Source organism: Gymnoscopelus braueri (genome assembly GCF_963280865.1).
Source record: "Gymnoscopelus braueri genome assembly, chromosome: 11".
In the NCBI taxonomy this organism is placed as follows: Eukaryota; Metazoa; Chordata; class Actinopteri; order Myctophiformes; family Myctophidae; genus Gymnoscopelus; species Gymnoscopelus braueri.
The window spans coordinates 31,413,254-31,440,800 of record NC_137613.1 but is presented as its reverse complement, the minus strand read 5'-3'; the positions used below and the strand labels follow the sequence as shown (position 1 = coordinate 31,440,800).

Sequence of the window (27,547 nt, the reverse complement as noted above, 5' to 3'; positions counted from 1 at the left end):
TGTGTGTGTGTGCGCGTGTGCGCGTGTGTGTGCGTGCGTGTGCGTGTGTGTGCGTGCGTACTGCGTGCGTGTGCGCGCGCGCGTGCGTGTGTGCGTGTGCAACTGTGAGCTAGGTCCGTCAGAATGGGTCAACAATGACACCTTGTGGCCAAACCCTGGTAGGTTTAGATGTGTTGACGGAAGCCTAACATAACACACGTCAACACACGAGACATGTGTGGTCTTAGAGTGTAGTAGTGGTCCGTGTGTGTGTGTGTGCGTGCACTGTTGCATGCGACATTTGCTTAGAGTGGAGGAGAGTGGATTACTCCATTTTATGTCTAATATTTGTGTAGCTCTGTCGTGGTGGGCGATGAGAACGTTGTTGTTTGACGCTATAAATAAATGAGTTTGAAGAGAGAGTTCGACCTCATTTGACATTTAACTGCAGGCTCCCGCCTGCAACAAATAACAATCTGTGCAATCTGGCAAGTGTAGAGAAGAATAAACAAGTGTAGAGAAGAAAAGCAAGAAAGAATTGTTTTTCTGAAGTTTTTCAAACGTTGAGGAAATATGATCCTGAGGAAATTACAACGAGGAACTCTCCTGTCTCGGGTGAGTTGTGTTCATTTTAGCTATAAATGGCTAACTGTCAACTTAAAAGTCAACTAAAAGTTGCTCTTGCCTCGGCACTGGACAGGCTGGAAGCAAATGACCATATATGTAGTATCTATCTGCTGTTATTGTTGCTGTTGTGAGCTAATACAGTATCACGGGCCACAAAACGAACGAATTTATTGCTAGCCTACACCCTTATTTTGCACTTCCTATTTCGATTATGTCCTCCTATCAATGTTCTACACTTTGATTTGATTTGATCAGCAAAGCACAGTGTGGAGCTATATCTGCACATCTCTGTATTCACTCCAGTTTAGTGCACTGTCTTAACCAAAGTGCAATCGGATACACAGATAGCCTACTTAAACTTTTAAACTTGTCAAGAGGTAGAGTTAGCACTTGCAAGGGCATTTCATTTAAAAACAAGCCACAGTGATGACTCTGTAAAGCCTCTAACACAGTGGTTCCCAAACCTTCTAGCTCGAGACCCCAAAAGAGAAATTTGATGTGCCAAATATGTGCTTGTGAAAATAGCAGATCTTTTGACAAGTTGTGAGCTCTTTCTAAGTAATTTTTTTTCTAATTCATGAAATTTCTTAAAATTTTGCTTCATTCAGTTATGAAATTCTTTTGAAAATTTTTTGAATTTGTTTTTAATTTAAAACAAACTGAATTTTGTGGATTTTTTTGGGGGGGGAAAAGTAAGGGATGTTTACTCGCGACCCATAGAAATAGCTCTGCAACACAGACATGGGTCCCGACCTACTGTTTGGGAAACAGTGCTAACAGACACACAATCTTCTTCCAGGGGGTGTGGTTGAGACAGGAGCTGTGCTTCTCGACTGTGGTGCCGACCCAGCCAGTGCCTCCGCTGGCACAGACTCTACAATGTTACCTGACAGCCCTGGAGCCCCTTCTGCCCCCGGAGGAGATCCAACATACACGGAAGATACTGCAGCAGTTTGGAAAACCCGGCGGTCTCGGTCAGCATCTGCAGGAGGGGCTGGAGAAAAGATCCAGACACTCCAACAACTGGGTCTGTGAATGTGATATCAGCTTGGGGGAAAATGGGACACGAAAACAAATAAGACACGTCGTTCCTAAAATAATAAAGAAGAGATTAAAACGTGCAGCAACAACATAATACTTGTCTAAGGGGTCGTGTCATTATTAGTTGATGGGATCCGATCAAACACGTAATTGCAATGCCCCCAATTCGATTCCAGGATTTAAAAAATCCTGCTGTAGAAAGAAACCCTGTGTTGGACATTGTCAACTTCCTGTGTCTCTCTTCATTCTTATCTAAATTAGGCAAAAAACTGCCAAACATAATCTTTATTGTATGTAATAATAATGATAATACTTGGCTAAACAAGCTATTCAACTTCTTGTCTTCACCCGAGCCTCTTGAGCTGGGCTGTGTTATTGTGAATAGAGTTGATGTCCTCAGTTGATCTATAGTTGATGTACATTACCTGATTAGATGCAGCCATGCTGCTTTCTGAAGTATGATCTGTCTTCTCAATAGATTGCAGACTGGTGGGTTCAGTTGGCATATCTGGAGAGCAGACAGCCCCTTCCTGTGCATTCTAACCCCGCCATCTCTCTTCCCAGGAGGGACTATAATGGCTGGAGGTCACAACTTGTGTAAGTGACAGGTCTAGTAAGAATATATTTATAAACGGTTCTAGTAAGAATACATCTACCACCTGTGATGAGGCTTAAAGGACAACTTAGTTTTTTTACAACCAAGGTTTATGTTTTAGCTTGTAATTAAAGTAAATAAAAGATGAGTGTAAAAAATATTTAAATTTACTGCTTTCTATAGTTTAAGCAATTCTGAGGGTGGCTAAATATGTATTTTTTACACAATAAAAAAAGTACGGTGGACTTTGATGGCCAGATGTGAGTTATTGGGGGCTAGAAAAGCTGCTGTAAATAATAATAAAGAAATCGCCGGGTTATAAAATTGCTAAAACTATAGAAAGCAGTAAATTTAAATATTTTAACTCTCATCTTTTATTTACTTTAATTACAATCTAAAACATAAACCTTGGTTGTAAAAAAATAAAGTTGTCCTTTAAGTCTAATTTATTTATATACTCTGTAGTACAGCGGTGCCACTTGGTGAAACATGTCGCTAACAATATGTCGCAATGCAACGTGTTAAGCTTTGGTAGTAGTATGTTCTAGTAGTTAGAATAATACACAGAGGGATGAAAATGCCTTCACACGTTTCTGGAATAAGGGCACGGTCACACCGCACTTTTATTTTACCTATGGGGCGGAATCTGCCAATGCTTTGTCAATTCAAATGCGTGGATTCGAGTGAAAGATGCGCAAGACCTTGAATCCACGCATTTGCATTGACAAAGCATTGGCAGATTCCGCCCCATAGGAAACTGTAAACTTTAGAGTGAGATTACAGACTGAGTTAAGGGAATGAATCGGATCTGTGCATAACTGTAGTCCCAGTTTTCAGAAGGTGGCATACTGAAACAGGAAACCGAAGGTATGCCATCTTTTGAAAACTAGGACTACAGTTATGTACAGAGCCTATTGATTTCACCATGGTTTATAAAAAAGAAATCAGACGAGGGCTCTTGGTGAGATTGCAGATTGACATCATCTGAACGTAGTGTGTACCACACAAGCAAACACACACACACACACACACACACGTTTTACTTGTGTATATTTACACCTGTTCTTAAAGGCATGACATGAATCATCTCTGGATGTTTTCCATTGTGTGTTGACAATGGCATCTACACAACTTACAGAACTGTGTGTTAATGTGGTAATTTGTTTATTACAGCACAGCTGAATGACCTGCTTTTCCACTGCTTTCATCTCTATTTGCACAGGTTTGCATCCAAACTGATCGCTGGAGTACTGGACTTCAAAGCCAAAATCAATACGTAAGATTAACCTGATTGACAGACCGACGCCAAATATCGTCTTAGAATACTGTTCCTGACTTTTAACTTTCACTTTTCTCTGGTGCCAGCCAGATGGGTGTGGTCAGATACTTAGAACAATACAATTGCTGCCAGAAAAAAGACAAAAAAACGTTTTTGGGACTCAAACTGGTTTACCTTTCAGCATACTTAACCACTGTAAGGTAGCTCTCCACCAAGCAGAATACTACAGATTACTACAGACTGGCAGTTAAATGAAGTCAAGAGACCAGTCGGTTGGAAGGTGTGAAAAAAAGTTGCTGAATGCACCTGAGAGCCGACACCGACAGACGGCTACTATGGTGCTAAAAATAGCCTATGGCTTGATGTCTTTTTCAACAACAAGCCCGACAGTCGAACTTTCAACGCTTCCCTACAACGACCCGACGCGACAGTGTACATTTCTTACTCTGATCAGACAGACAGACTGACAGACGTTTGCCAGATAGCACTGAAAAAATCATCCTCATCACTTTCTCTGTCCACCTATTTTAGTCATCTAACCTGTTTGGCATGAGCTTGTGTTACTTTGGTGCATGAAGAAAGTCATAATCTAAATTTATATCGCCACAGTGCCAGTACAGTATGTAACTGTATCTGCTAAGTTGTCTGTACGCCAAGCACCAGCAGCATGTTAACCTCTTAAACCTTATTACTTTGTTGACTGGGGTCACCCATGACATGCCCAGAATATGGACGCTAGGGTACAAATGGTTAAAACCTTCCTCTCTGTCTGAAATGTCACATTGCACCTTTTATTATTTTTTAAAACATTTTATTTGAATGCAATTGTGAACAATAGCTAACAGTAAATAGCAAAGTCAGAATCCCCAGGTGACCTTGGCTTCCAGTCACATGGGGATATACAATGCGATTGTATCGCCTACAGTCTGTCAGTTAGAAGGTTTCTCTTCACTGCACTGTTTGGACCAAATGTATACTGATGTTCTGTTCTTATCGTACTGAACTGTTTACCTTTTACAGTATTTGTGTAGATTTTGTCTGTATCATATTCTGTATACACTATTTATTTTCACACCTGTGCAATACACACACACACACACACACACACACACACACACACACACACACACACACACACACACACACACACACACACACACACACACAGAGTCTCTCTATGATCCTTTCCATGCTGGTCTGTCCCCATCAGAGGTCAGCTTCCTGTGGAATTGATGCGAGGGAAGCCTTTGTGTATGGAGCTGTTTCCACTCCTTTTCTCCTCTTGCCGGATCCCGGGTCCAAAACACGACTACATCGTCCACCACGGGAACACACGACGCTCTCCAGCACACATCACAGTGGTCAGAAACTACCAGGTATGACGCAAATCTCACTCTGTTAAAAAGTACAAGGTAAAGGTAAAGTTTCATACATAAAATGTCATAACCTACTGTGAGTAACAAAAGAATAACACACTTTGGCCCAAAAATGGACAATACTACTAATAGATGCATTACAGCTCAGTACGTCTATTACATACAACAATGTGTTAATGTCAGAGCACGTATCATGAGTAGAACCCCCCCCCCCCCCAAAAAAGGACCATTCTACATAATAACTCAGCCACAAATAATCTTTACAATTATGTGTCGGTATCACAGCATGTCTCAGGAGATCAGAAACCACCCAACTCCCTACCTCAACCCACCCCACCTCGCCCCGCCTAGTTTCACTCCACCTCACCCCATTTCACCCCAACCCATCTCACCTCATCCCTCCTCATCCCACCCCATCTCACCTTGCTTTGCACAAAGTGCGCAAAACACAAGTTGCAGCTACCCTTTTGTGATTTTATGTTTGTACAGGGCCAGACTGGGGACACAGATCAGGGCAGTGTTGATTTTGACAGCAAATTTTGATTTAGTTTCAGTCATTGTCTTTTGAATACAATTCCATTTAGTTTTAGTCATATTTTAGTCATTTTAGTCATATGAAATTAGTCGTCAGAATATCATAAGATTATAGTCGACTAAATCTACATTTGATTTAGTCGACTATAATCTATTGTGGCGGTGCCTTGATGGCGTCGTACTGGCTGATTTTACACACGTTGTGAGCTTGTAGATCTGCTATTTTCAGAGCGCAACACCCGAGCGTAACCAAACTGTCTTGTCTTAGTTCTACTGGATCTCTTCTCCACTAGTCCCTCACTAACATTTTAGTCTAGTTTTTATTTGTTTTATTTGACAAAATTGTCAATATATTTAGTCTTAGTTTTAGTCATCGTAGCTTAGCTTTTATTTCGTTTTTATTTCGTTTTGAAAAACGGTAGTCGACGGACATTTTTCGTCATAGTTTTAGTCGACGAAATCAACACTGGATCAGGGTGTGTAATGTCATTGAAAGTGGCCCCCATGTCTGACACCGCATTGCAACAAAACATAAACTGACGTGTGTCTCTTGCACGAAAGTGCAAGAGACACAACTTACAGCTAGATGAACAGTGAAGAATCCAGAGTTTGTATGGGAGCAGGGAAACCGCTTTTGTAACAATAGTTATTATTATTAGTATGATTATCATGTACCGACTACCGACAGTCTTTTTTGCTGCTTCTAGTTCTTCCAGCTGGATGTGTACAACAGTGATGGCTCTCGGATGACAGAGAGTCAGATTCATGGTCAGCTGCTGAGGATCAGGTCTCAGTCCTGGAAAACTGACAAGGAGCCGATGGGGATTCTGACCAGTGAACATCGCCATACCTGGGGAGCAGCCTACAATCGCTTGATCAAAGGTACACTTGTCGTGATTGTGTGCCCTTCTCAATGAAGAAGAAATGAAAGGGGGAAAAAAGGAGTGTGTGTCGTGCATTTGACAACCTAACCACTTAATCCCCTTTTAAAAAATTGCTAAAGTAGCCTATCTATGAGCTTACAATGTGCTGCGACACAAGCTATAATGACATGCACAATATAGGGATACTATGTTGAAAGTGGTTAACACACATATTTTCCTATCCCTCTATGATTTGGGAAAGGCACAGGGGATTGCATATTTTGGGGTTCTTTCACCAGGTCTCAGTCATTGAACCTGCTTAGGGTAAAGACCCATTTACACTGCCATTCAGAACGGATGTATATGTTGCCCACGCTGGATCATAAGAGTCTGTAAGCATGTCTTGTGTGACACTAGAGCCCATGGTGTCACCAAAATCAGTAGGATTCATCCTTCAGGGAGCATGAATACTCTCAACAACTCTTAACAACTCCAACTCCAGAATCTTTAGAAAATATCATCTTCTGCCAACTTCAAATGTAGTAAAATAAATGTCCCTTTGGCAGCTGACTGATGCATTTTATTTCTTCCCGTTGTCTTTGGATGATTCAGATAAGCTAAACAAAGAATCCGTGCAGATGATTGAAAAGGGACTTTTCACTCTGTGCTTGGACTCTCCAGTCATGAGGATATCGGATAAGAAGTATGTACCATGCAAGCACGCACACACACACACACACACACACACACACACACACACACACACACACACACACACACACACACACACACACACACACACACACACACACACACTCATGATACCTCTCTTGACTACTATACATATTCTGTACTGTATAGATGATATATACATATATGATATATACTATATAATACACCACACCAATTTCCTCACGGTGCGTGTTGCTAACTCCGGGTTTAAAATACATAGATACATATACATATACTATACATATAGGCTGCCATGCATGCAGGATAAAAAACTTTATATTTGAAGTCACTTAATATTCATATATATAGTCAACTGTTTCAATGTGTGTAATTTAATGTCCATTTCACCAGTGTAAGACCAGTTTTCCATGTGCACTGTTGGCAGTCCTGTGTTAATTGTTAAGGGTTTTACGGTTATGAGTTGTCACTGCACTGCAAGCCCAGTATAATTCCTTGTATCGTATACGTTGTCAGGTATGCTAGTCGAAAGGCAGCCCAGATTCTACATGGAGGAGGGACATTCTCTAATAGTGGCAATCGCTGGTTTGACAAAACCCTGCAGGTGAGCAAGTCATATCTACTAAAAAGATAGGGTTTTCATTATCGTAGAGGCTCATTTATAATTTGTCAAACAACAGGACCACAGTGGAAACAAGCCCTTAGGGCTTTTTGTGTTATCCTTTTAGCACCATTGTATAATCGTACCACTGTACTATTTGCAAACTGTTAATAAAGTATTCAATCAATCAAACACTTTCTGTATAATAACAGACATTATAAATTAGCTTTTATAGTGGATGTAGGGTTCACATTGCTCTTTATCAATGTGTAACAGTGCGTGAAGCCTGATTTATATGTGGTTGTGCACTGGTGTCGCACGCTGAAAGTAGCCGATCTACAATCTCACAACACGTAGCCATGCGATGCTTTGTGAGATTGTAGATAGGCTATTTTCGGCACTTGACCCCGGCGCACAACTAAGTTGGATCCAGGAACACAAACTGCAGGGAAATAAATAGTATTTTTGTTCTTTTTACTACAAAACCTCAAATACATAGGAAACGTCTACCATCCATGATTAAGTCAATAGTTTGTCTCGTTGTGGTTGCGTAGTTTGTGGTGGGCGAGGATGGATCCTGGGGTCTTCTGTATGAACAAGCTACTGCTGAAGGTCCACCGATTGCAATGCTACTGGATCACATACTGGAGTACTGGTGAGACAGTGAATGTTTTTTATTTCATTTTGGTTTCTGTGTTTATTCACTACTCCCTTCTCTAATACAGTGCTTCTCAAAGTGTGGTCCGGTCCTTGAGGATGTTCCAGGGGGTCCCCAGCAAAATGAACAGTTTAATGTCACTATTATTTCACTGGCTAGAAGTTAGCCCAATGAGAGAAAGTATAAGAATGACTATTCAGATCATAGGTTTCTCTCTCCCTACCTACAGTATAGAGACAGTTGTAGAATGTTGTACTAAATCTAATCTAACAAAACAAAAGGGCCAGGGTCCCTGACGCAAAATCTTTTCAAATGGGGGTCTGCGGTCTAATACCTATCAATATGGGGTTCATTGACAGGAAATTGTTTGAGAACCACTGCTCTATTATGTTTATACATTCTGAATTCATTCAATTGAGTATTAGTAGCAGAGAGAATGAATCCTATATTAAAATGGCGTAGAGGGGGGGTGGGCGGACCACGGTCACAAACGTAATATCTGGACTTTCGAGGCACACCGTTGATCCAATCCGCACCAAACTTTGCACAAACACTGTTCAGGGACCTGCCATGACGGTAGTGCCACCAGGGGCCCACGGGGGCTCGGCACAAACACTGTTCAGGGATCTGCCATCAACAGTCATACCAGGGGCCACCCTGGTATGGGGCTGTTCAGGGGTCTGCCATGAATATTGTCGCATAAAAAAAACTAAATTGCACACATACTGTATGGGGCACTACAGCAGTGTTTAACACTTCAAATGGCTATACTCGGTGACCATTGCTCTGATCAGTGCAATATAGGGCTGGATTTTAAGGCAGCGTAGCCTGTAATTTTATAATGTGGTACAAATGCAATCATTCACATTTGGGTGAAGTTGTAATAGATAATAGAACATAATGGAAATATACAGTGTTTACATGATGCATCACCGCGATCATAAACCAGGGCGGATTATTCCTTACTACATTTTAATTGGATACATTTTCTGTCGATTGACTAGTTGGTTAGTTCACGCTAATCTCATTAGATTTTCCCTATGTTTCCAGTGAGCAGCCAGACCCCAAGAGAGCTCCATTAATTCCACTACCAATGCCAAAGAAGCTTTACTTCAACATCGACCGAGACATCAAACGGGACATCGAACATGCCAAGCAAAACCTGGATATGTAAGTTACTATTTTCTCCACCTCACCTCAGCCTTGTGAACAGTCTAGGTGTGCCAGTGTGAGTGTAATGCAGGGTTTGTCATACACAGTCAAATCCTTATTATTCATTTAGCTCAGAAGGGTGTACAAATGGTACCAAATGTCCCTTTGGTTCAACAAACTCATTCGATTCAACAAAGTCAAAAGTCAAAATGAATGGAACCAAATGGACGACCATTTGGTTCCATTCGTACACTCTTTTGAGTTAACACTATTGATGTTACTGTGTACTGTGTATGATATGTATGAATGTGTTTCAGACCAGTTTTCACTTGGGGAAGCGTATCTAATATGGTACATTTTGTTGTTGGTGTAACGACATTGACATCAGGTGAATTCAGGACACTTGCGGTCGTAAAGAAGGAACAGCCCCGCCACGGGTGCAAGCGCCACTGTGTTTGTGTGTTTGACTCTGAAATCCAGCACCCGCAAAGACAGTGATAAAACACTATTGTTATTGTTAAGCACTATTGTTAAGCCTCAGAGCCTCAATGGTATCCTTTCACTGTATCTCAAAGTCACCGAAGCATAACTCAGGCTTTAGTGTGATTAGCAGTGTTGTGCTATTTTTAGAAGTGGGTGAGTACACCTCAGCACATCTTGATTTGTGTGATTACTCTGTACTGTATATAACAATTCCCGTTTGTTTATGTCCCGCCTTTATAAATGTTTATGAATTTAAAATAAATGACAGGAGTGGTTACATTAAAAAACTATTACATTGCTTTGTACAAATCATATCACAGCACAATACTTCATTAAAGAGAGACTGACTTGTCTTTTCTGAGTATCTTTAACCCCTGTGGCTTTTCATTCATTGGACAGACCAAAATAAACATGCAGTCATACAGTAAATCAATCATGTTTACTATATGACAGTGAACACGTACGTAAACTGGTAGGCTACGTTAAAAGCATACCATGAGGTTCAGTTCAAATTAGGTCCGATCTGACAGCGTTGCAGTTTGCACCTGCTTTTGGTTGTCCTAAATGGTTCAGAACCATAACAACATTAAAGGGAGTTGGTTTTCAAACCAGTATCGCATTAATGTGAGACTGTTCCCTTTTATGAGCTGCAGGGGGCGATGATGACCATCCGCAGACGAGATCAATTTTATTAACTGATTGATTGATTGATTGATTGATTTGATTTGTGTTTCTTTTTCAAATAATCAACTGAATGAATTGACCAAAAGCAAAATCCTATTTTTAGAAGTGTAAGGAGTGCTGCTCCCTTGCATCCAACTCCCACCCCTCTACAACCCTGAAGATTAGAGAGAATGTCCCATAAATAAAATGTCACAGGCTAGATTGCAGCACACAGTCTGTCAACAGTGTGTGTCAAATAACAGCTCTGTTGTTGTTTCAAAGTGTCCTTGAGCAAGGCTCATCTAACTGCTGACTTTGTGCTGCCATCTTCTGCCATCACCATGCATATTACTATTCCACTTTACACATACTGTAACATATCAGCCTTGTAAAATACCTGCTCATTCTGTTCAGATTTGTATTTCCCTGATGTCAAACCTTTTGTACTGACTATATCCTGACGATATATTTGTCCACAGTTGTCTGAGTAGGACAACCTTTAGATAATTTAGCTTCCACAGTCCCCAAATATTCGTCTAAGCCTTCCCCTAAATACACTTTTAGTTTGGAAGAGATTATGACAACAATATGACAGCAGTTTAAAAGAGTCACAGCTCATTACTAAAAAAAATAAAGCTTGTGGGATTTGAGGTAGCTCGTTTTGTAAATGAATGTGCACCTATATTGGTGTATATTCTGAGGAAATATATAAACATGAAACATGGTTGTGTTATTGTACTGCACAAATGAGAAAACTTAAATTACTTAAGGATCTGCCATTGGTAATACAAAATTATAATAATTGCAATTTCCCACAGACTCATCAATGACCTTGACGTGAATGTATTTAACTTCAAGAGGTTTGGGAAGGAACTTCCTAAACAACACAATCTCAGCCCCAATGCCTTCATCCAAGTGGCTCTTCAGCTGGCTTACTACAGGTCAGTCTGTGTGTCTATCGGACTGCCTACCTATCTATGCATCAGTTATTCACATTTATTTCATGAAAAATATAATCGTTTATTTCTTTAACCACATGAACTCTAGCGTCCCAGTTCTGAGGTGAACATACAGCGAAAATAGACGATCTACAAACTCACAACATGCGCTTGTAGATCGGTTATTTTCGGCAAAGAGATTCCAGTCAATTAAGTATATGGGATTTACGTGGTTAAACTTCTTGTGTTTTCATGTTTGTTGTGCAAATGCTTTATGCAGAACCACACCACTTGTCAAAGGCATTGATTTATAAACCAGAAGCACTGCAGAAAATGCACTCACTGTATACTTGAATAATGATGGTTGGCAAGCAACACATCATACATGTTAAATGAAGCTCTTTCTGTTCTGCTTGTTACCAGAGTGCACAAAGAAGTCTCTCCTGCCTGTGACATCGCCACCCAGAGGATGTTCAGGGGAGGACGCACAGAATTCATCCGCTCCCCCACCAACCAAACACTTAAGTTCATCCTGGCCTTTGATGATCCAGAGGTTTCGGTGAGGGACTTTAAATCACAGTCACGCAATGACACTTTTATTTTATAGGCTGTCAAATGATCTAAATCAGAAAATAAGAGAGGAAAGAAGGATGAATTGTTCATGTTGAACATGCTGTGTTGCAGCGGGAAGCAAAGCTCCAACTGCTTCGCGAGGCTGTGGACGCTTACACTGCTCTGACACAGAAGGTAAAACTAATTTGGGATATTGTTCTGCCCTGTGTTTAGCCGTTAATGCTGTATTTATTGACTTATAGAAAATGCTGGCTTCTTGTTGCTTGTCACCTGCCCATTTCTAACACTATCTCATACCCATGTATGTTTACTGATGTGCGCACCTTGATACATACACTCATACACATGCAAAGGAAACGGAAGACAAAGACGGGTGGCAGGATTTCTTCTAAGGACAGAAACGGTTGTTCTACTGAAAACTATACTAAATTCTTCAACTTCCGTGTTTAAATCTGCTTTTATGTCCTGATTCCATCTGCGTTTTCCACATTATGGAAATCATAGGCCATATAGTTGCATGTACTGTATATAATAGTGCACTTGTAAACCAAGCCTGTCATTACCAGCTAACAGTGGTTACTGTGCATTTTAGATATGAGGTTTTGTTTCTGTTCTCTACAGGCTCTGATGGGTCAGGGCATCGACCTCCACCTGTTGGGACTGAAACTTCAGGCAATTGAAGAAGGCCTCAGCATCCCTAAGCTCTTCATGGACACAGCGTACGGCCTGGCAACCCACTGGAGGCTCCGAACAGGACAGGTAGGTGTGTGTGTGTGTGTGTGTGTGTGTGTGTGTGTGTGTGTGTGTGTGTGTGTGTGTGTGTGTGTGTGTGTGTGTGTGTGTGTGTGTGTGTGTGTGTGTGTGTGTGTGTGTGTGTGTGTGTGTGTGTGTGTGTGTGTATTAATTCATCTAACAGACAGATACTCATCACCAAGTGCTTTACAGAGTAACAATTGATAGATACATACAGAGAAGGAGGAATCAAGAAAGATGCAACACATATTTTTAAACATGAGGCCATAAGTCTAAAAATGGGTATGTTTATGGTTATTTTGTTGCACATGACTCTTATTGTTCCATATTTACTGTCTCACCAAGTTGGAAGTTCCTGCTTAAATGTTTAACTTCTCCAAATGCTTCCATACACATATAACATGTCGATGTGATGATTGCATTAACAACAGTATGGCTGGAACAAGTATAAAGAGAGAACATTCTATATAGCCGACACTGTGGCTCAATAATTAATAAATTTTAACCAGTTATTTGGCCCGCACTGAAATGTCATCAACTTGTCTGATGCCATTCATTCTCCTCTTTCATTAGGTGCCTGCTAACACAGACAGTGTAATGTGCTTTGGACCCCTTGTTCCTGACGGCTATGCCATTTGCTACAACCCCCAGGCAGACCATGTGCACTTCTCCATAACCGCCTTCAACTGCTGTGAGGAGACTCATGCAGAAACACTAGCACTGACCCTGAAAGACACCTTGTGTCAGCTCCAAGAACTACTGCAGCCTACTGTGTAGAACTGCTGCGACTATGTGCAGTGTGTCAGTGTTTTCCAACCTGGGGTCTTGGCACCCCTTGGGGGGGGCGCACCAACATCACTGAGGGACGTGAGGCCTTTGCTGTTTGGAGGTACCGTAGTCCAAAGTTTCACACAAATCATAGCTAGCTCCCACATGTAACATCATTGTGAAGCACACTAATTATTATTAAATATTATTATTTTTATTCCTTTAAAAAAATAGCGGATCTCAGCATCGCAATGCAACGCATTTTGAACTTTTAGATCGTCTATTTTCGCTATTCGCCGTACAAGTATAGGGCTTAAGAGTTTAACATGTCTGAAAAACACATGTGCATGTGCGTGCGCGCACTTGGGTCTCCGATGTAAGAAGGGGGGCTCCAAGGAAAAGAGGTTGGGAAACACTGATCTAGTATGTGCTGTGTGCTGGGCGTCTGTGTATCTACAGTATGTGCTGTGTGTCTGTGTCTGACCAAATCAATAATCTACTTTAGATGTGGATGTAAAGATAGACAGATAGACCTTTATTGATCCCCAAATGCAGGTGTCGTAGCAACACCGCAAAAGGCATGAAACAACAAGACTGATACAGGTCAGAGTAGAGATTCAGATTCAAATAAAAAATTAAATCAAATATGATCAAGGCAGTTCATTTCTCATTAATGACTCAAAATGAACAAGTATGGTATAAACAAAACAGATGTAATAACTCATTATTGTATAATGACTGGTAATTACTGAATAATATACATGTAAAATGGGCATAGAGTGATAGATAACAATGACAGTTTTTAAGTTCCAACAGCCAGATTATAATATCTGGTAATTACATATATTTTACGCTCATACTTGCTAATTTTTCAGAGTGAATGTCCAGACCCTTTTACCAAACCCTTGTTAAATCAGAGTTTTCCAGCCACAGGAACATTTGTGCATTTTTTTACTTGACTTGTCTCCTAATGCATGCCGGCCTAGTACACAACATTATTTCAGTTTTCAGAGAGCATTAAGAATGTCCGACTTCCAAGTAGGCTACTTGGTTGTGAGGTGCTAATGTTTCATTATGGATGCTCCTCTTTTGACTTCTAAGTGCTAGCATGAGCTAAGTTAAGGAAACAAACTGCATTATATAGGTTATAACATTGTTGGAGGTGTATTATATTAATGCTTACGAAAGTGAAATGGACAGTATACTGTAGCTTGCCAAAGAAGCCAACATCACTCTTTTACACACTAAGCATGTCTTCATTCAAATTAACTTCAACATCTTGAAAAGCCATGAAATTACTTGTAACATTAAATACACTAATTGTTTTGTTTTACATTAATTGCATTGCTTTTTCAGTTGGAATAATGTTCAACCAGCCATTTTGTGTAGCCAGCCAACAGATGTTGGAAAGGACCAAATGCAAGCAAAGCTTGCCATTGTTAAAGGTTGTAAGAAATGAGAGGTCTTTTTGTTCTGTTCTGTTCTGTTCTGTTCTGTTCTGTTTTGCACTCCCTGTTGGACTAGAAGAACCAGATCTTCTGGATGTTCGCGCTTCTTTATGAAATGTATGTAAACCTGCTTTTTTTCCATGGAGAAGGATGCTGTTCTGTATTTGCTTGCATACTGGTCAATTAAATCCGTTGGATTTATTAAGATATTGTGGCTTTCTTTTATTGCCCCACACACAGACTAATTGGGATTACGTAGTCAGATTATGAAAAATAAGTAACTAAAATCTGCTGTAATTAGATATAGTTACATTGTTAAGGAAGCTTGATTTAAAACACACACACACACACACACACACACACACACACACACACACATACATACATACATACATACATACATACATACATACATACATACATACATACATACATACATACATACATACATACATACATACATACATACACACACATACACATACATCTATCAACCCCCATCCCTGACTGAGAGCAGTCTGGTTCTTCTTTGTCGATCCAGTCAAACCCTTGCAGTCCCAGTTATCACCAGCTTCTGACCCTATACTGTTAGATTCATACATAGCCTCTCTGTGAAGCCTTTCCAACAAAGACAAGGTTTACAAGGTAAAGACAGTTTGCATTCATATATGGATAGGGTGGGATTGCCATCCATATAATCAGAGTTCCCAGAAATTCTCTAATTAAAAACAGGAGGGGCGAGAATCCAGTGGTGTAAAGTAACTAAGTACATTTACTCAAGTACTGTACTTAAATACAATGTTGAAGTATTTTTACCTTACTGTAGTATTTCCAATTTTCATTACTTTTACTTATACTTTACTCCAATACATCTCAGAGGCAAATATTGTACTTTTACTCCACTATTATATGAACACTTTAGTCACTAGTTACTTTGCGTATATAAATTATTATATCATAAAACATACATTAACCACTTCTTTAGCCCTATTTTATACATAGGCTATTTGAAAATAGCCGATCTACAAGCTCGCAAAGCCTCACATCTGCTATTTTCAAACATTTTAGTACTTTTACTTTTGGTACTTTAAGTATATTTTGATGCCAATACTTTCGTGCTTTTACTCAAGTAACATTTTGAACACATGCCTTTTACTTGTAACAGAGTATTTTTATGTTGTGGTATTGCTACTTTTACTGTATTTCTGAGTACTTCTTCCACCACTGCGAGAATCCACATTGAAACCGGAAATGACGTCACATACGGACGCACGTTTCGTTCAGATCATCCGGAGTAAACAAAGCCTAGTGTGTAAACATCCTACCTGTGGAGGTGGAGAGATCAGATCTCAGCTGCTGTTTTCACACAATATTTATTCATTTACACGTGGATCCACAAAGGGAATGCAATAAATACAAAGTGACGGGCTCATATTAGCCTTGAGACTTAAGTTAGTATTTGATTAATATACAGTACCGCTATTGTTGCTGGGAAAAAAAACAAATGGGAATAACAATTTCAAACACCAGTATATTTTAATATTTTTTCTAGACAGATTTTTTTTTTGGGGGGGTTACTAAACGGTTTTAAAGGTTTTATTATCTAGAAGTGCACATACGTTTTAACCGATCTAGTATGAAAGGTTCATATTCGTCAGATTCATGCCGGAGGAGGAGAATCAGCGGGGCGACCAAGCTGCTGTGGCCGCTGCTCGGTGCGTGTCTGTGGGCTGCGGTCGTCGGCTACAAGCCGGTGATCGTCATCCATGGACTGTTCGACAGCTCTGGAGAATTTGGGGCTTTACTACGATTCATCAACGACGTGAGTCAAACATACATGTTGCTACACAATGTTGTTGGTCGATCAGTACTTGAATACACTTTGAGGAGGCAGTTTGCACGAAACATGAGCATGATGTCCTCGCGTTATCATTCGAGGACATGATGTGCCTTGGCCAAATTGTGACCTAGACTTTGTTATGATTCATTTAATTTGCTCGCTTCTAGTTTGAATCATAATTTTCATTATGGCAAAATGTCTCATTTTAAGTTTTAGAAATGGTACTTTATTGTTAACCCTTTAGACGCTATCTGTAGAATCTAAGTTGCTTGCGGCTACTTTATTGTCAAGACTCAAGTGTTATTGGACACTTGTTTTGCTAGAACAACCAAGATGATTACATGGCATGATCGAAGATAGCTCCATTAAGAACCTCTCACTCCGCTATAGCGGAGTGAGAGGTTCTTAATGGAGCTAGATCGAAGAAGTAATAAAACACAACACAGAACAGCCTGCTCCAGATATATGAGCATTATCTTCTCCAGTCATACACTATTTCTTAAATTACCTAATTACCTAAATATTGCTACACTAACATCCTCCAGACTCTTTCTAACTTGCAGTACCTTGATAAACATTAATTATTTCATTAGACCATCATTATGTTCTGATATTTCTCATATACTGTAGCTACTCAGGGTTGGGTTAGGTGACTTTGAAATGTAGTTAGTTGCTGAAATTGAATCCAAATTATTTGTGAAGTAATCCCTTGGATTTGTTTTTTAATTTTTGATCATTGTTGGGTTGGGTCAGTGATTGACATTGGGGCAGTAATCCCCTCAAAAGGGGGCGTTTGTGATGGATTGTTGATCATGCAGGAGTTGTTGATGATCAACACCTCCCCTCCAAGTGACCTACCACCAGACCTTTGTTTCTCTAGCAGAGAGGGGAGAAATTCAGAAAGGGTACCTAGAATGTCCTGCACTATAAACCCAGCACTCTGGGTTTATATTGGTACTCACTCACTTCCTGTAGGATGTAACTGCTGTAGATATATTCCCATTCCCATACAATTCATGCATATCTGATATCTGCTGCTATTTGATATGTTTTTCTTTTGCACAAGAGGCTGTGGTACACTGTTCACACCAGTTTGTATTGATATTTGATACTTCTACTCATACTTTCAGTCTTATTATTTATTTAATATGTAACTGCGCTAATTCATGTGAAGTTTGCACAAAATAATGTGAAAATGAAATGAAATGGACACATTATCCCACTTTTTCTTTCCCTTGAATGCTCTATACCATTCTTTCACTCAGAAGCTTTTTTCCTTACCTAATGTCAGAGTAATCAATCTTTAAAGCATGTAGATCAATTATCAAAACATTCCAACAGATAATGTTCCTTCAACTAAAGCACCTGAGCAATCAGCTGACCTAACCATTCCTTCCATGATTATAGAATTTGATATGGCTGATCTTAACTCTTAATGTCTTTATTAACCCCATACCTTCTCTTTTACAGTCTCATCCTGGAACCAACGTATCAGTTATTGACTTGTTTGACAGAAGCGCCAGTTTACAGCCGCTATGGAAACAGGTTGAAGGCTTCAAGGCAGCTATCTCCCCTATAATGCAAAATGCACAAGAAGGGGTCCACTTTATCTGCTATTCCCAAGGTGTGTGTGTGTGTGTGTGTGTGTGTGTGTGTGTGTGTGTGTGTGTGTGTGTGTGTGTGTGTGTGTGTGTGTGTGTGTGTGTGTGTGTGTGTGTGTGTGTGTGTGTGTGTGTGTGTGTGTGTGTGTGTGTGTGTGTGTGTGTGTGTTTCGTATTGGCACATGAGTGAGTGAAGACAGAGAAAGAGCAGTGGTGTGTCATCATGAGGTTATAAAACTACTGTATCTGAACAGCATTGTGTCAGACTCATTTTATTGACTAGATAAATACATCTATAAATCTTAAGGGTCTAATTTGACCTTTCCTAAGCAGCATTTTTGACACATAGTAAAATCCTCAGTCTAAATTTCAGAGTGTACAAATGTAACCAGATAGTTGAGTACATTCTCAGAGTTAAATTACCTCAGGATTTTACTAGTAGTACTAGTAGTAGATTTTACGAGTAGTGCAGCTCATGTTTGACTTACTGTAATTCATGTTTGACTTCCTGTACTTCATGTTGTAGTTCATGTTTGACTTCCTATAGTTCGTGTTTAATTTTCTGGTGTTTCTGATGTTGTTTCCAGGTGGGCTGATCTGCAGAGGGATCCTCTCCACACTCCCAGACCACAACGTTCACTCCTTCATCTCACTCTCTTCACCTCAGGCTGGACAGTACGGAGGTGAGCTCCACAACAAACCCATGTTTTGATTGATTGAATACTTTATTAGTCAAAGTTTTAAACAGCACGTGGTACAGGTACAGTAGACATTAAGGCTAAAATTATAACACAAAAGAGTCCTGGGAACTTGTTTCCATTGTGGTCCTATGTAATTCATCAACATAGCATACAAATAACACAATAATACATGCCATCAACAAATACAAAACAATATATGTACAAAGGAGAAAAAGGAAAAACGGCAGCAGTTCTATGGGAAAATGCATTTATCTAAAGTCTGCGCACTGGTGGTTGCAAAAAGCTCCAGAATTTATTGCTCGTCAACGTTGACGAGCAATACATTCTGGAGCTTTTTGCAACCACCAGTGTGCAGACTTTATTCTTTTTTTATTATACTTTGTTTGTCTAAGCACCTGGGCCAACGGATGTGCGTGCACTACCTTTTTCATACAAAATGCATTTATCTCCCCTTGTGGTCTCCTGTTTTTTTCAGGCAAGTTTTGAAAGAAACCAGTGATTTACATCTTTTAAGGGATGGTGTCAGGGCATTCCACATTTTGGTGGCAGAGTCTAGAATGAGAATTTTCCCATGTCTGTTCTATATTTGGGTAGTACCAGATCGTTGTCACTCCCTCTAGTATTGTGGCTGTGGGTGTCACTCACTTTGGAGAAGTAGTTAAATAAAGGGGGAACTGTTTTCTACTTGTGTTCCATGAGCAGTGAGGGGGATTGGGGAGTGGAGCACTGTTGTTGGTGATTTATTACAGCTCCAATCCGTAACTTTGATATACTGCCTGCCTGGGCTTCAAACCCGGGTCCCCCGCATGATCGTTGGCATTTCTACTGCTATGACAGAAAGCTGGCTTGGACAGGGGATAAATTGTAGTCCTACCAGTAGTAGTCCTACCCGACCACAGGATCTAAATGTGTCAATAGAAGAGCAAGGAGACCCACTACAACCACTGTAGTTGTGTTCGTTTTATTGTATTAACATGCTCTACCATACAGCTTGGTCATTGGTCAAAATAAAAATGTATTCACAAGTTATCAGCAGCATTAAATAGTATTTTATCATGTTAGTTAGGAATTACAATTTGAAAGAAAATAACAATTTTCCCGCTCTACTTTCCTATCCTCTTGTTAAATATAAACATGTAATCAGAAACCATAAAGCACTCTAAACAGGTTTATTTGAAACACGTGCTGCGACAGGATGTAAGGAAGATTGAAGATTGGAAGACTTGAGCCAAAGTGCATCCTTTTCAAAATGCAGCTCATCAGTTATGCAAACATCAATTACATCAGTTGCTTGGTTGCAATCTGAACTTTATCGCTTGATATTGATTATTTTATCTCCACCAGACACGGACTATCTGAGGTACCTGTTCCCTCAGTTTGTGAAATCGAACCTGTTCCATCTGTGTTATACCTCGGTGGGTCAACGGATCTCTATCTGCAACTACTGGAATGGTGAGTCAGGGAGAGATTCAAAATGTTACTTGAACAAATCTACATAGACAAGTGAAATTCATGTATACCCTGCTGCACATTCGATAAATTGGGTTCAAACTATCCTGCCCCATATTTATTCTGCATAATCGGCATTGCTGCTAAAACAATTTGACCTTAACTGCCTTAACCACTATTGATTAGGGTCACCCAGGGCTATACCCTCCCTTTTCCCTCTACAGTACACCATATATCTTTGCCAAAAATAGCCCATCTGCGAGCTCACAACACGTCACGTTGAGCTTGTAGATCTGCTATTTTTGACGAATGTTCATGCCAGAATAGGGACAGCGCTAGTGTTCATGATGATGTGGTAAAGAGCTTTCTTACCTGTACTTAATTACCTAACTTAATTTTTTATCTTATTTATATTATCTTATGTATACATAACTACATTTATTATTATTATGATCTTGTTGTTGTATTGTTGTGTTAGCACGGTCTACAACATTTTATTGCCCTTACCTGTATGAGTGAGTGACAAATAATCCCTCTTGATTTTTGATTCGTGAGAGACGACTCCAGGCACTATTCTGTTGTTCATTCCAATGTTCAGGTCCAATGCCACAGGAATTGTAAATTATCAGTTGCTCCTGAGGCCTGATAAGGAGTGATGCATGAAGAAAAGTTATTTCTTCCAAGATAATTTTATCAACGGAACCTCTTGGGTTTTGATTAGCCATTGTGCAGTGGTAGGAGCAATAGACATGCAAAGTTCAGGAGGTCGATATGAGCCCAGGATGCTGATAAGTACAGTACAGTTAAGTAGATGGTATGTGTATCTGGCTGCTGTTACACCAGAAGGCCATTGGAATTGATTTGTTTGATATAATGTTTATTTTTCTCCCGTAGACCCACACCACAGGGACATGTACGTGAACAACAGTGACTATTTGGCTCTACTCAACAGCGAGAGGTCTAATCCCAATTCAACAGGTCAGCAGATGTACCTAATACATAATAAGACTAGAAAATGTGCTCCTCGGAGCACAAGTCTCCGCCAGCAGACTATAGCAATTATATTATTATAGCAATAACTAATGAGATACAGTAGAGTAAAAGATATATACTGTAGTTAAATAAAAAGGTGTATGTTAAAGAAATATTTATTAAAAAAAAAATGATTTAAAAATCATATTTTGTCTTCTAATGTTTAAAAATATGTTTAAAAATATGTTTAAAAATATGTTTAAAAATATGTTTAAAAATATGTTTAAAAAAATGTTTAAAAAAATGCAGGTGCAAGTCCTGCAGTTCTCGGGGTATTGGGTCGAGTAATAAGTTGTTAGCCCAAGCCTGTGTAGGGAGTTTCCCAAGTTTAATGGCCCGATGACACGTGTGGCACATCCAAGTGTTGTTTTGCTTGATTGCAGTTGGGTTTTTGCCTAGGAGACTTACAATATCTATCGTTCCTGTATAATTTCCAGGTTTAAACTCTGCCACTGATTCTCTGTAGAGCATTCGTTCACAGGAACCACAGACATAATTGGGTCCACTTTCGGACATCTTCTTTAAGAATGCGAGAGCAGCTTCATTAACTTCTAATTCTTGTGATCTGTATCGTTTCTTCTTACTCGTGTTATGTGCTTGTTGATGTTGTCTTTCATTATTTAAATACTCTGACCAGTTCCTTTTTTTCCTTTCGATGTTCTCTTCAGACTCTTCTACTTTTTCTTCCAGAGATTGTAGCAATCTTTGCTGTGTCATATTGTAAGCATTCATGGCTAGTCTTCGTCTTTTGTCATTTAGCGATTTTTTGGCTCTGATTAATTTCATTCTTTCTTTATGATTCTTAGCTCTGTTTAATTGAAGCAATGCTCTGTTTACATTGAAGCAATCTATCATATGGGAGTCGTCATAATTGACTGGTTTGTTCAAATACTTGTCTGTCTTCTTCATCTTCATTGTCTTGAACAGTTTCAGCAGTTGATTGGTGTGTTTGATCAGCTTTGGCCTTCTGCGCCTTTGTTTGACCAATGTTAGGTGTTCTCAGAGGGACACACACACGCACGGACGGGTGATTTGGACTATAAGATACTGTTCCAATCAAGACTGATTGATCCTGTCTTACCTCGCTTCAAAAACGTAAACGGTTTTTTGAAGTGACACACCTATTTATAGAATTGTATTTCGTCATGCATTCCTCTAGCCAATCAAAGGCATTGGTGTCAACATATTAATACGTATTAAGATTTCGGTCTTGTTGTGGGATCAATTCAACTCTAGTCCTCTTCTGTGTTACTGTTGTAGATGAGTATGCTTTCTTAGCTTTGGCCTTCTGCGCCTTTGCTTGACCAATGTCAGGTGTTCTCAAAGGGACACACACACGCACGGACGGGTGATTTGGACTAGAAGATACTGTTCCAATCAAGACTGATTGATCCTGTCTTACCTCGCTTCAAAAACGTAAACGGCTTTTTGAAGTGACACACCTTTTTATTATAGGATTGTATTTCGTCATGCGTCCCTCTAGCCAATCAGAGACATTGATGTCAACATATTGACACGTATTAAGAGTTCGGCTTTGTTGTGGGATCATTTCAACTCTAGTCCTCTTCTACGTTACAATTGTAGATGAGTATGCTTTCTTAGCTTTGGCCTTCTGCGCCTTTGCTTGACCAATGTTAGGTGTTCTCAGAGGGAAACACACACGCACAGACGGGTGACTTGGACTTACTGAAGGTACTGTTCCAATCAAGTCTGATTGATCCTGTTTTACCTCACTTCAAAAAGTAGGGGCTTTTTGAAGTGACACACCTATTTATAGAATTTTATTTCGTCACGCGTCCCTCTAGCCAATCAGAGGCATTGGTGTCAACAAATTGACACGTGTCACGTGGAGCTTGCCCAATGTTAGCTTGGCTAACAATGTTTGCTCACACAAAGCGAAAACATATTCTCCACCTTCGGCGGAGACAATAACACATAAATAATCATTAATAATAGCAATTTATAAATAATTAACGTATATTAATCACTTCAGCCCTATTTCAACATGATTAACTCCAGACAGACACACAGACCCTCTCATAGATGGCTAGCCTCCTGCAGAGCCATGCTGTGAAAACAGCAAGAATAGCTCATCTACAAGCTCGCAACACATTGTGAGCTTGTAAATAGGCTATTTTTGCTATTTTGGGGGGAACAACATTTTTTTAATGTTGCAATTTCTTTGGAAAATCTTCACCTATAATAACATTGATTGATTGTTTGAAACCTTTATTTATTCTCGAAAAGAGCATGCCCTAAAGAGTGGCGCCAAGTGGTTAATACCTACCATAACAGAGTTTGTATCGAGTTTACATATAGTCATATGTTTTTAGGTGTATGTATGTATGTAAGTTTATGTTATGATGTTTCATTCAGAGTGGAAGAAGAATTTCCTGAAGATCAACAAGCTGGTGTTGATTGGAGGTCCAGATGATGGCGTCATCACACCCTGGCAGTCAAGGTGAGAGTCTGCCATCCTGTTTAGTTTACATCTTTCTGTATATTTTGGGTTAAACTGGTTCGCCTGGTTAACCACTTTCAACCTGGTGTACCAATTTTGGGCATGTCATTATAGGCTAAATATTTAAATGGTTTAAAAAAAGTAATAAATAAATACTACTACTACTAAAATAAAATAAAATCTACAAGCTCACAGTGCGGCACTAGGTTGTATGTCAGCTATTGTTTCTGCTTTTGAGCACACAGTCATAGTGTCGTCGAGTATAAAATATGGCTGAAGTGATTAACAAAGCTGCTTTGATTGGTTTTTATTACATTTTTCTAAATTCTACCACCAGGTGTTGCTGAACAGTTTTCCTTTCTTATGATCTGAGGGTCCTGAGGGTATCTTTGTATCTTTTGCTCTACATGTTAAATAAATAAATAAGATCTTATATTAAGATTAGTTTTCCCCCATTACTGAAAAACTATTCTCTGTTCTCTTCATTTCACCATGTGGTGTAATATTTGTCTGGATTGTAAAAAAACTTTTTTCCCTAAGGTGATAAGAAAGTTTTTATGTTTTTTTTTGTTAAATAAGATACTTAGTTGCACGAAAATAGCTGATCTACAAGCTCACGACGTGTTTGCGCTGCAACACGTTCATCAGCTATTCTACATCAGCTATTTTAATTAGTTCACCTCTAACCCAACTTTTTCCTTCTTAGATACTTGCTCTCTCTGGATGATGCCTCATCTTTAGATAATCCTCTCATATGATCTCTCTCTGTTATCATTTCAGTCAGTTCGGGTTTTACGACGACAACGAGACAGTTGTTGAGATGCAACACCAAGATGTGAGTAGAATCAACTCTTCATAATGCTGTTTTAACCACATGAAACCTACTGTCCCTATTCTGGGACAACATTCGCCAAATAGCAGATTTTTTTAAGCTCACACCGTATCACAAACCAACACATTGTGAGCTAGTATACTGTACATTGTGAGATCCTGGGGCAACCGGGTGTTGTAGAGGTAAAACACTCACCACTGCAGAGGCTTGAGTTCTATTCCCAACAACTGTGCCTCCAGGCACTCATAACTAGTGTTCACAGGTAGGGGAAGACTGCAGTGGTTTGTGTCTTTGTCACTAGCGACATCTACTGGTTGATCAGGGTGCCCTCAGGGAGGGATACACACTTATAACTTCTCACTGTCAGGTGAAAAAAAATTGGCTGGTGACTCCATAACCACACACATAGACCAACAGTGGTGGTTGGCAGGCACCACTGGGGGATCAAGTACACTGGTGGACGGGGGATTTGGCAATAACTGTAATTTGAGAATGAAAGATTATCCCCAAAAATATGTTAAAAATATGAACAAACATTGTGAGATCCCTTTTCAAATCAAGAGCTTGAATCAAGTAATTCCACAGTTCAGGTTCAACTTAAAGGGGCTGTTGTTTTCCTAACCAGTAGAACAGTCTTCCTTTATGTCTGATTATCTGAATCAATTAAGTCTTTAAACCAACCAGAGCGTAGGAACATAGTGATTAAATGCACCGTCGCTAGATGTTTATTTTAATTTAGGTACAGTTAGGAGACCATTGCCTGATCTGAAAGGCCTGATTGGTTGTGTGTTTACTTCAGTGAGCTTTATTTACTAAAGCTCATTGAAATGAGATCGCCACAAAATAATCAATACTTTTTCTGTTGTCCTGTTTGTATTGTATAATGCATTTTAACAACACTATATGTGACTAAATCATCCTGACATGCCTCCTATATTCCTGTCTCTGTTACTCCAGTTGTACTTAAGTGACGTGTTTGGTCTGAAGACCCTGGTGGCTCGCGGTGACCTCATCCTGTGTTCTATACCTGGAGTAGAGCACGTCTATTGGCACTCCAATGAAACTGTGTTCCACACATGCATGGAGAAGTGGCTGGTGTAGCATGGAGCTTTGGAACACACACACACACACACACACACACACACACACACACACACACACACACACACACACACACACACACACACACACACACACACACACACACACACACACACACACACACACACACACACACACACACACACACACACACACACACACACACACACACACACACACACACACACACACACACACACAATCCCAGTGACACTTGGATTTATCTCAGAAGAGTGTATAAATGTAACCAGATCACCTACATCTGGTTACATGTGTGCACTCTTCAGAGTTAAAATAACACAAAGGGTTTTACTGTGTTTATATACAGTAGACACACTTTTTTTTTCTTTACTCAGCAGGTTGCTTCGCCCTTATTTCCACCATGTGTAAAACACTGCCTGCACAAACCTATATCATACCTCTCTACATCCAAAATATACACCTTTACTTGTGTATACTTCCCAGTTCCCACAGACATATACACCTTTACTTGTACTTCCCACAGACATCTACACCTTTACTTGGGTATCCATGTGTGTGTTGTGACCGTCATACCTCAGAGTATTCTACATAAGCTCGCATCACCGGGCTCTCCTGTGGAGAGCCTGGTTTTTATTCACTGTTCAGTGGGCAGCTCCTTGTTCTAGAGCCTGCCTACTCCAAAACGGTATCTGGTAGTTTGTACACACACACATACATACAGTTAGTACATACACGCACTTACACAAATAACTTCCGATCCGCTGATTCTCTGTGGACCTGATCTGCAACCTGCTAAGCGAAATGATCCCAGTCTAGTATCACACAACACAAGAGTGCCTGAGTAACCTTTCCTTGACATCTGGTCTACAGTACATTTAGTGTACATGGACAGATGGACAAGAACTGAGTGATTTGTACCTTTTTAAACCACAGAGATCATGTTTCCCTGTGTTTTAACCTACCAAACCTATTTATGTTTTAAGATTTGATAATGAATATCACATTTTTATCATCATTCATTTATCGTGCAGTAATTTTTAAGTGTAGACAAAGCCTTAAATTTAGAATGTTTTCCATGTATCTCAGAGGTCATCTTCAAACCGAAGTGCTATGACACACTGCCTTTAGTAATGGTGCTAAAAAGTGTGTGGGTGGGTGAGGGGTGGGATGGGTTATAGAAAAATAGCAAAGTAGCAGTGCTGTACGCTATTTATACAGGTGCACACTTATGGCTACAGTGATAACTATTACTTTTGTAAATATTATAAGAATAACAGTTATTCTTTCTAAAAGACATGAAATGTTTTAACATTGCCAAATTCTATAAATCTAAAACCTAAAATTGTGATATACAATTGTTACATGATTAACTTTGCAGCCCTTTTGGTTTACCTGTCCTACAAATCTGCATGTGTTGTACTTTACCTTCCATCCCATTTAGATATCTCAGGTGTTCAATCTACCTTCTTATCTGTCTTTTTTCAAAAAAGGGAATGGTTTGTATTTATTGCTACTTGTGTTATTGTG

At 39.7% G+C, this 27,547-nt stretch overlaps 2 protein-coding genes across 2 annotated transcripts; both read left to right on the top strand.

Annotated features, from left to right (window-relative positions):
* Nucleotides 1-230: 230 nt before the first annotated feature.
* Nucleotides 231-14,885, top strand: cratb (carnitine O-acetyltransferase b). The gene is made up of 15 exons (XM_080442885.1): nt 231-594; nt 1,406-1,633; nt 2,126-2,244; nt 3,465-3,518; nt 4,732-4,897; nt 6,139-6,313; nt 6,907-6,997; nt 7,501-7,588; nt 8,140-8,240; nt 9,294-9,413; nt 11,360-11,482; nt 11,903-12,038; nt 12,164-12,226; nt 12,674-12,811; nt 13,379-14,885. Exons 1-15 carry the CDS (start codon nt 553-555, stop codon nt 13,580-13,582), a joined length of 1,848 nt encoding a protein of 615 aa, XP_080299011.1. The 5' UTR covers nt 231-552; the 3' UTR covers nt 13,583-14,885.
* A 1,458-nt stretch (nt 14,886-16,343) lies between these two features.
* On the top strand, nt 16,344-27,151 carry ppt2b (palmitoyl-protein thioesterase 2b). Its single transcript, XM_080442107.1, has 8 exons — nt 16,344-16,843; nt 18,332-18,485; nt 19,050-19,145; nt 20,508-20,615; nt 21,507-21,590; nt 24,021-24,105; nt 24,886-24,940; nt 25,895-27,151. Exons 1-8 carry the CDS (start codon nt 16,658-16,660, stop codon nt 26,036-26,038), a joined length of 912 nt encoding a protein of 303 aa, XP_080298233.1. The 5' UTR covers nt 16,344-16,657; the 3' UTR covers nt 26,039-27,151.
* Nucleotides 27,152-27,547: the final 396 nt, after the last annotated feature.

Excerpts from the sequence above, each read along its gene's own strand:
- cratb (XM_080442885.1), top strand. The coding sequence starts at position 553 with ATGATCCTGAGGAAATTACAACGAGGAACTCTCCTGTCTCGG. Across the intron at positions 6,998-7,500 it reads ATGAGGATATCGGATAAGAA|GTATGCTAGTCGAAAGGCAG; the intron begins GTATGTACCATG and ends ATACGTTGTCAG. Across the intron at positions 11,483-11,902 it reads CTTCAGCTGGCTTACTACAG|AGTGCACAAAGAAGTCTCTC; the intron begins GTCAGTCTGTGT and ends GCTTGTTACCAG.
- ppt2b (XM_080442107.1), top strand. The coding sequence starts at position 16,658 with ATGAAAGGTTCATATTCGTCAGATTCATGCCGGAGGAGGAGAATCAGC. Across the intron at positions 19,146-20,507 it reads TCAGGCTGGACAGTACGGAG|ACACGGACTATCTGAGGTAC; the intron begins GTGAGCTCCACA and ends TATCTCCACCAG. Across the intron at positions 20,616-21,506 it reads TATCTGCAACTACTGGAATG|ACCCACACCACAGGGACATG; the intron begins GTGAGTCAGGGA and ends TTTCTCCCGTAG.